At 54.2% G+C, this 9,466-nt stretch overlaps 1 protein-coding gene across 1 annotated transcript in view; it reads right to left on the bottom strand.

Annotated features, from left to right (window-relative positions):
• Positions 1–3,552: 3,552 nt before the first annotated feature.
• Positions 3,553–9,466, bottom strand: part of PLXNB1 (plexin B1) — a 30,182-nt gene continuing 24,268 nt past the window's right edge. Inside the window, exons 34-37 of the mRNA XM_010851967.1 lie at positions 7,188–7,420; positions 6,970–7,045; positions 5,897–5,971; positions 3,553–4,310 (exon numbers count right to left, since the gene is read on the bottom strand). Of these exons, the coding sequence (XP_010850269.1) occupies positions 4,206–4,310; positions 5,897–5,971; positions 6,970–7,045; positions 7,188–7,420 (489 nt within the window). The 3' untranslated portion in view covers positions 3,553–4,205. The remainder of the gene's footprint in view (positions 4,311–5,896; positions 5,972–6,969; positions 7,046–7,187; positions 7,421–9,466) is intronic.

Raw genomic sequence — 9,466 nt, 5'->3', positions numbered from 1 at the left:
ACTTTCCTTCCAAGGAGTAAGCATCTTTTAATTTCATGGCTGCAGTCACCATCTGCAGTGATTTTGGAGCCCAAAAAAATAAAGTCTGACACTGTTTCCACTGTTTCCCCATCTATTTCCCATGAAGTGATGGGACCAGATGCCATGATCTTCGTTTTCTGAATGTTGAGCTTTAAGCCAACTTTTTCACTCTACACTTTCACTTTCATCAAGAGGCTTTTTAGTTCCTCTTCACTTTCTGCCATAAGGGTAGTATCATCTGCATATCCAAGGTTATTGATATTTCTCCCAGCAATCTTGATTCCAGCTTGTGTTTCTTCCAGTCCAGCATTTCTCATGATGTACTCTGCATATAAGTTAAATAAGCAGGGTGACAATATACATCCTTGACGTACTCCTTTTCCTATTTGGAACCAGTCTGTTGTTCCATGTCTGAGATATGCAAATCAAAACAACTGAAGTATCACTTCACATTGGTCAGAATGACCAACATCAAAAAGTCTGTCAACAACAAAGACTCATGTATCCCATTGTTCATTGCAGCACTATTTAGAATATCTAGAACATGGAAGCCACCTAGATGTCCATCAACAGGTGAATGGATAAAGAAGTTGTGGTACATATACACAATGGAATATTACTCAGCCATAAAAAGGACCACATTTGAGTCAGTTCTGATGAGGTGGATGAATCTAGAATCTATTATACAGAGTGAAGTGAGTCAGAAAGAGAAAGATAAATACAGTATTCTAACACATATATATGGAATCTAGAAAAATGGTACTGAAGAATTTATTTACAGGGCAACAACGGAGAAACAGACACAGAATAGACTTATGGACATGGGGAGAGGGGAGGAGAGGGTGAGATGAGGAGAGTAACATGGAAACTTACATTACCATATGTAAAATAGAGAGCCAATGGGAAATGCTGTATGGCTTAGGAAACTCAAACAGGGGTCTGTATCAACCTAGAGGGGTAGGATGGGGAGGCAGATGGGAGGGAGGTTCAAAAGGGAGGGGATATACGAATACCTATGGCTGATTCGTGTTGAGGTTTGACAGAAAACAGCAAAATTCTGTAAAGCAATTATCCTTCAATAAAAAAATAATTTTTAAAAAGTCTATCAACAATAAATGCTAGAGAGGTAATGGGAAATGGGAACATACCCATATCACGGGTGGAAATAGAAACTGGCGCAGTCACTACAGAGAATGTTATGGAAGTCAATCAAAAAATAAAAAATAGAGTTATCATATAGTCCATCAATCACACTCCTGGGCACTGATCCAGAAAAAATGAAAAATCTAATTCTTAAAGATACACTCACACCCAATGTTCATATGTTCATAACAGCATAATTTGCAAGAAACAGCAATGTAAATATTCCCAGATGCATGTACACAGAACATGTGGTGTGTGCATGTGTGTATATATATGTGTATACACACATACATGCATACACACGGGCTTCCCTAGTGGCTCAGTTGGTAAAGAATCTGCCTGCAATGCAGGAGACCCTGGTTCAATTCCTGGGTCAGGAAGATCCACTGGAGAAGGAATAGGATATCCACTCCAGTATTCTTGGCCTTCCCTTCTGGCTCAGCTGGTAAAGAATCTGCCTGCAATGCGGGAGACCTGGATTTGAACCTTGGGTTGAGAAGATCCCCTGGAGAAGGGAACAGCTACCCACTCTAGTATTCTGGCCTGGAGAATTCCATGGACTGTGTATAGTCCATGGAGTGACAAAGAGTTGGACACGACTGAGTGACTTTCACTTTCATATACACACGCACACACTGGAATACTGCTCAGCCATGAAGGATAAAATAATGCCATTTCTAGCCACATGGATGGACCTTGAGATTATCATCCTGAGAGAAGTGAGCCAAAGACAGATATCACATGATACCACTTATATGAGGAATTTTTAAGTCATGGAAATGATCCTGTTTATAAAATCGAAACAGACTCATAGACATAGAAAACAAGGTTATGGTTACCCAAAGGGAAAGGAGGAAGGGATAAGTGAAGACTTGGGGATTAAAAAGATATATATTCCTCTATATAAAATAAAAAAGACTTACTGTATAGCATGGGGAACTATATTCTGTATCTCATAAAAACCTGTAACAGAAAGAATCTGAATATATATATACATATATATATATATCACTTTGGGCTTGCCTGGTGGCTCAGAGGTTAAAGCATCTGCCTCCAGTGCAGGAGACCCAGGTTCGATCCCTGGGTCGGGAAGATCCCCTGGAGAAGGAAATGGTAACCCACTCCAGTATTTTTGCCTGGAGAATCCCATGGATGGAGAAGCCTGGTAGGCTACCGTCCATGGGGTCACAAAGAGTCGGACACGACTGAGCAACTTTACTCACTCACTCACTCATGTCGCTTTGCTGTACACATGAAACATTACAAATCAACTATACTTCAACAAAAGAAATACAGTACTCCTGGGTCTTCTAACTGGACAATTACTCCAATATTTAAGTTGGTGCAAGTTTTTTTAATAAAGTCAGTCACTCCCTAGACTCCTTAAGATGTCCCCGGTGATGAGAAACGAAGGTCTCTTGCATGCTAACATGTTTGTGGGAAATGTAACGTGTGAGGGTAAATGTGTTATCATCCTTTCATAATTTACAAAATAAAAAATACTTAAATGTAATATATGAGGGCACTTTTGCGATCTTGATCAGAAAACAATTAGGGAAAGACTGATCAACCTGAATGACAAGCATCCTACACGGACACTGTGGCCAAGACCCAGGGGGAAATCCTTAAGTTGTGGCAGGTTTAGAACGTCCACTTGCAGCCATGGAGTTTGAATGAAGACTTAGAAGTTCCTGCCTCACTGCACGGGTTTTGTGTTCCCTGTATCCTTTATTAGAACATCCTGTGAGGGCCAAGACGTCGAAGTGTTCTGTGTGCAGGATGTGTTCCTTACTCACGGGCTTCCAGGTGTGCAGGTACATGGTTTTCTCCTCCCCACAGCCCTCACCTACCTTGTTCCAGGCCTCCTGGAACCTGCAGAGGTCGGAGCCCCTGACACAGACACGAGTCTATCGCAGACCCAAGACACCTTGACTCAGAAGACAATCCAGTGACCAGGAGCCCCAGAGAATATTGCAGGCTACAGGGGTTCGGGGAGTCTAGAAACTAGCGAGGAAGGGACCCTAAGACCCACACCGCCTGGAGTTCATGACACTGATGCCATCCTTTCCCAGTTCCTGTCAAAACAAACCAACAGGCACGGAGAAGTGTGAACACCCAGACTGCAGACAAAGCAGGTGTGCATCAAAAGCCCACAGACCCTTCCACCCTGGGCTTCAGGCCCCCCAGCCCCATCCTGGGTGGGATCTCACTTCCTTCACAGTAGCTTTGACCCCAGCAAGCCCGGCCCAGGAGTCAAGGAAAGCCCAGCCCGCCCTGTATTCCAGAGCCTTCCATGGGGGCCAGAGGCTGCAGACCCCACCTCCCCCTGGTTCCTGCCAGGCACGGGCGCCGCCGTCCAACAAAGCAAGGCTGGGCCGAGCCCACATCTCAGACACCAGAGTGTGTTATCCTTTAATGAAGAACCGGGTGAGTGGGGCCCCCATTCTCCTGCAGGCCCCCCTGCAGCAGACACCCCTCACTCCTGGCGGCCTCGGTGGCAGGGTGGCCCTGAGGCAGCCAGCCCTGCTGAGGGGTGAGTTGGCGGTGGCCTCGAAAGGCATTCGTCTCTCGGACCCAGGAACGTGGCAGCAGCAAGAAGGCCAGAGGCGGCTGACGAGGTCAGGGCTGATGGAGCAGGAGGGCGGGACGGGAAGTGGGGCTTCTCCTCCTTTCTCTCTGGATCTCCCTGGGACGGAAGCCAGCGCTCACAACAGTCCAGTCTCTCCAGGGGCTGGAGGCCCTTCTGGCCTGGCCCTGGAAGCCCTTAGTCCTGGCTCCCTGCAGACTGACATCACACAGGCAACAGCCCACAGGGTCGCCAGGCACGGGCGGCAGACCGGGCACCACGCCGCCAGCCTCAAGGCCCCTGGCCTGCGAGGCGAGTCCAGCGGGGCCCGGGCCAGAGCCACCAGGAGCCCGGGAGGCACCTTCCACTAACTGCTGCTCAGGCACTACGGGATCTAAGAAGGCGGTCTCTCCCACGCAGTCCCAGGGCTGTCCAGGCAGGGTTGGGGCACGGCCGGCCCGCGCTCTTGCAGAGCCTACAGATCCGTGACCTTGTTTTCCACGGCTGCTGCGATCTGCTGGAGCCGATAGCCCAGCTGCATCTTCTGGGCCGTGCCATCCTCCTCCAGGGCAGTGATGATCTGAAACGCAGAGACCAGCTCGACAGGGGGAGGCTAAAACTGATTGACTTGTATTCGCTCAGACCCCTACCTGAGGCCTCACGTGGCCGTGCTGCAGCAGTTGAGGGTAGGGGCCCGAGAAACCCTGTGGGCTGCCTCACTCACTTCCTCAGGGCCCGGCTGGAGGGAGGGAGGGAAAATGACAGAAGAGTCGCTGCGGGGTTTTAAGGATTCCTGAGGTGGGCGATGGAATGCCAGACTCAGGACCGAGCACTCAGGGCTGAGGAGCATCACCTCCCCTGGTAAAATCGTTTTCAGTGGAGGCCAGCCTTGCCCACCATGCTGGTCTTCTCCCCAGCAAGGCCCCCTGGAAGCCCAGCTCCACCCATCCTGGCTCCGCATCCACCAGCCAACAAGCAAATCTGAGTTCCCACGTGCCAGGTATAGGGCAAGGAGCAGAGACCCGGTGATGTGACAACAGATACGATCCCTGAGGTCATGGGGCTCGTTGGAGGGGAGACAGCTACTGACCAAACACGGACGGTGCGGGGGGCAAGGACAGGAGGGCTTGCTGGCCACGCCTCCATGGGGGGACGAGACACAGGCCTGTCTCCCCCACACAAGGCCGCGGCATCTGGAAGTCACGCTTGCACACCATGCCTTTGCTCACTGCCTGTCTCTACTCCAGGCCTGGGCCAGGAGGCAGGTCCTCATCTCTCAACAGCAACGGCCACATCCCTGAGGCCACGCAGACGTCTGCGCAGATAATTCCAGCAGGCACTCAGTGGGCTGCTGCATCCGTCAGCAGACTGATGGACGCTCTGATCCTGAGGCCTAGCCCAGAATCCCCCCTAAAGCCCCCTCACTGGCTCCATCGTGCCCTCACCTGCCCCAGACCCTACGTCTGGACCCTCTTCTCTGTCTGCACCTGCAGCCCAGCCAGGCCCATGCCCACAGAGATGGCCTACACACCACACAGCCACATGAGGCCTTGGGTAGGGGTCTGAGCGAGTACAAGTTAATCAGCTTTAGTCTCTCTGTTGTGTCCAACTTTTCACGACCCCATGGACTGTAGCATGCCAGGCTCCTCTGGAAGAATCCATGGGATTCTCCAGCAAGAATGCTGGAGTGGGTAGCCATTCCCTTCTCTAAGGAATCTTCCCAACATAGGGATCGAACCCAGGTCTCCTGCATCGCAGCCAGATTCTTTACTGTCTGAGTCACCAGGGAAGCCTGGACTAAGTGAGTGCTCCATCAATTGGATTTTTCAACCCTGGAGGGTATGTGAATTCATTTTATAGTCATGGGGGAGTCAGGGAGAGGGAGTCAGCGCACGGCTGGGGCCAACGTGGCTGCTGTGTCCCATCCCAGCACGTCCTACACACCATCTCCAGGCCCTGCTAGACCCCCAGCCACCCCCGCCACCAGGCCCAGGAGCCCTGCCAAGGGGCCCAGATGGGGAGGGTGGTCGCAGGTAAGAGTCAGGCCGATACCAGGAAGCACACGGCAAGAACAAACGCTGCCCGAGCCCACTGCTCTGTGCCTGGGGGAGACACGGAGCCAGTCACCCACTCACGTCATTCTGCCCACACCCAGGTTCTGCTCACCTGGTCATAGTATTTGTTGATATACTTGTAGAGCTCATGTAGGGCCACTCGAGCCCCCAGGTCTCCGGAGTAGTTCTAGGAGGAGGAGAGACAAGAGGTTTTAGAGCTAAGGGGTGCTGCCGGCCCCTAGAGGACCCCAGGGATGGGGAGTGAGGAAGAGGGCTCGGGAGGCAGAGGAAGGAGCAGAGCCTGGTGTCGGGGAAGCAGAGCCCCTCTCTTGATGAGGGGCTGCCAGGCTCAGCTGGGCACAGGATAGAGCCAAAAAGGGCCTCCTGGGTGGAGAGACCCCGGCTCTGCAGTTCCACCAGGCCCTGGGGTCTCCACTGGGGCCCTGCCTCTCTCCTGCTCCAGGCTCCAGCTGGGACCCTCTGTCACTCCAGGGGACCACAGAGCCCAGCAGGATGGACACTGCTCACAGCCTGTGACCCAGCCCCGCTCTGCTCCGGTCTCACTGGAGTCTGTCCTGAGGTCACACCCGGGCCCCTCCCTGGGGACCTCTCTGAGCCTCAGCCTCCTCTTCAGGATGATGGAGTCGACGCCGCCTGACTGGTAGAGCTCTTCTACGAGTGTAGTGAGAGGGAATCGAAGCACCTCACCCACAGCAACACCCCCAACTGTAGCTGCTATTGTTTCTGCGGTTGTGATCTTCAGCATCTCGGTTTCAGATTTAACATCGTTCATAAATTCCCCAGAGTGTGTGTTTGGGGGCTGTTTTAGGAGTAGGCGGGGGCAGGTCTACACTGCCCAGGAAGCAGAGCAGCAGGATGTGGACAGGCTGGGCCAGACGGTCCTGGGGTTCAATCCCTGCCTCCTCGCTGCCTGGGAACCGTGGTCCATAAACCCTGAACGGCAGCAAACATCTTAACACCCAGCTGAGTCCGGTCAGGTGGTAGCTGCCGGGATAAGACCCTGCTGCTCTCTGATGAGATGCTGGGAGGCCTGGTATTTTACAGAGGCAACGGGAACACTCTTCGGAGGCCCCAGGACTTCCCTGTACGGAGCAGTGTGAAGCAGGCAGGACCCTTGGGGCAGAAGGCCTGTGCCCAACCCAAGAAGCAGAAGCAGGGCCATACCCGAGACAGCTCGGCCAGGATGGAGTTCATTTCTTGATCACTGGCAGGGATGGTCTGTCTGATGTCTGCGTAGTACCTACCAGAGATTATGGGTCCAAAAGTCAGTAGAGAAACAAACCCTTCCTCACCCCTCCAGGCCCACCCCGGGGGCCTCTGCTGTAAACACCCACCCATCCATCCACTGGTTATCTTCCAGACCCAACTCCCTTCCCTCATACCTTTCCACCATCCGTTTGTACCGGGGAATATCGCGAGCATACAGAAGTTTGTTGATGGGGGAGTCCTGGGTGCCAGCAGGCGAGCAGCCAAAGCAAAGGAAGGATGAGAGCCCTGTTAGGGTGACCAGCTGTCCCACTGCCCCCGGCACTGCTTCCGTTTTAAAGCCCAGTCCTCGGCCTTCCCTTGTGGCCCAATGGCAAGGACTCTGCCTGCCAATGCAGGAGACGCGGGTTCCCTGATCCGGGAAGATGCCACATGCCTCCGGGCAACTAAGCCCCTGCGCCACAACTCCTGAGCCTGTGCTCGAGAGCCCAGGAGCCTCAACTATGAGACCACGTGCTGCAACTATGAAGGCCAGGCGCCCTAAGCCTGTGCTCCGCAACCAGAGAAGCCACCGCAGAGAGGCCCACACGCTGCACCCCCACTCGCTGCAACTAGGGGAAAGCCCGCACAGCGAGGAAGACCCAGCACGGCCGAAAATAAATAAGTAAAATGAACACACATTAAAAGAAAACTAAGTCCTGAATCACAGGAAACCTCCTCAGTCCCAGGCAAGCCGGACGGCTGGTCACCCCAGCTCCTTCCTTCCGTCACCCCTCCCCGTTGTCCCACCTCTGCCGTCATCACCTTGAACTTCTCCCCATCTCTCTTTCCAAGGTCATCTCTCAGCTCCACGTGCCTCCACCCAGACCCGGCAGGGAACTGGCAAGCCGTGTGGAGCCCTAAGACTGCTTCTCCATGTGCTGTCCATTCTCCACGAACTCATCTTAAAACTCAGGAAACTAACCCGGAAATTTAATTACATTGCCCCAGACCATCTCACTCATGCATGGCTGAGCTGGGATTTGAAGCAGGTCTCTCTCCAACCAGGGCCCACAGTCTAACAGGACCAGACACGTCCTCTACCACCGCACTGGGCTCCAGTCCCAGTTCTGTCCTGGGCTGCAGGACAGCACACTTCCGTTCTCAGGACCTGCTGCCTCATCCTACAGCTGCAGGGAGGGTGGGGCAAGACTGCACTGCCCGCTGAGAGCCAGGGTCTGAGACCAGATGCCTGCTTCTCAGCCGCTCTCCGCAGGGGCGCCCTCGGCATCCTGGTTTGCCCTATTCTTGACTCACCCAGGAAGCACCTGCAGTACTGCCAGGAAGCGGGGGCTGTGTGAAGATCAGACATCAGAACCGGACACCAAAGAGCACACACCCTGGAGTGGTGGTGTGGCCCTGTGGGTCTCAGCTCATCATGGGCAGAGTGATGAGAGCTCAGACCAAAAAATGGCTCCCAACAGACAGCTCTACGATTGGAGCCTTCCATCTCATTTCTTCATACAGGGCTAGAGACAGATCTCTCAAGAGGTCCCAGGCCAACTGTGGCCCAGCAGACCAGGATAAGCAGATTCTGATCACAGGCCTGAGGAGCCACGAGGGTCCTCCCTGCTGGGTACCTGTGCAGTCCCGGTGGGGACCCTGTATCAGTCACGGACTCTCTGGGTTCTGACCCCTGTGACAACTGACCTGCACCCTCTGTGCCACCAGGCAGCAGTGGTCAGCTCCCGCTCCGTGCTTCCCGGCTCCCCTATCCGCACATCCCTGCTCGCCTGGCCCTCCCCGGACTCTCCCCCTTGTACTGCCCTGGCTGGTGGAAACCTCCTCCGCTGCCCTTGGAATCCAGCCCCCCAGGCAGCCAGGAGATGCTCGGTGTTTACAGAATCCAAGTCTCTGCCTAGAGACCACCCGGCGGCCCCTCCTCCAAGTCTGAGCTCACGACAGCCAGAGGCCCAGGGGTCAGAAGGCACCCCTCCCTCTTCCTCATCCCCCACATCCAACCCACAGCTCCTGCCCGCCCTGTACCCTCTCAATCCAGCTTGAACGCGGCCACTGCTCATCCCAGGGACAGCACAGCTTCTGCTCTGGACACCAGGCTCCAGTCCATCCACTGGCGACCACCTGGGGGCTCCGCCTAACTCTCAGGTCTGACCCCCCACCCCTGTCCCCAGGCCCTCAGTGGCTCCCCATCACCCTCAGGGTGAGCCCTCGCCAAGTGGCCCTGGCCTCCTGCCACACCCACCAGCACCTACTGCCTTGTCTTGATGTTGTGAATCGGCACACATGGCCCCGGCCCTTGCTACAAGGCTGAGGCACGGCCACCTCCCAGGGAGCCTAGGAACAAAGCCCGGTCCAGGGCCAGGGTCAAAGGCCTCCCATATCCTCCTTCCAGACATCCTCCAGAAAGCCGGGAATCTGCGAGCGCACACAGCACGGTCCACCCCCGGCCAGGCAG

The sequence above is a fragment of the Bison bison genome, unplaced genomic scaffold (genome assembly GCF_000754665.1).
Source record: "Bison bison bison isolate TAMUID 2011002044 unplaced genomic scaffold, Bison_UMD1.0 scf7180017864304, whole genome shotgun sequence".
Taxonomy (NCBI): domain Eukaryota; kingdom Metazoa; phylum Chordata; class Mammalia; order Artiodactyla; family Bovidae; genus Bison; species Bison bison.
The sequence above is the reverse complement of the archived record's forward strand: the minus strand, read 5'-3'. Positions and strand labels throughout refer to the sequence as shown.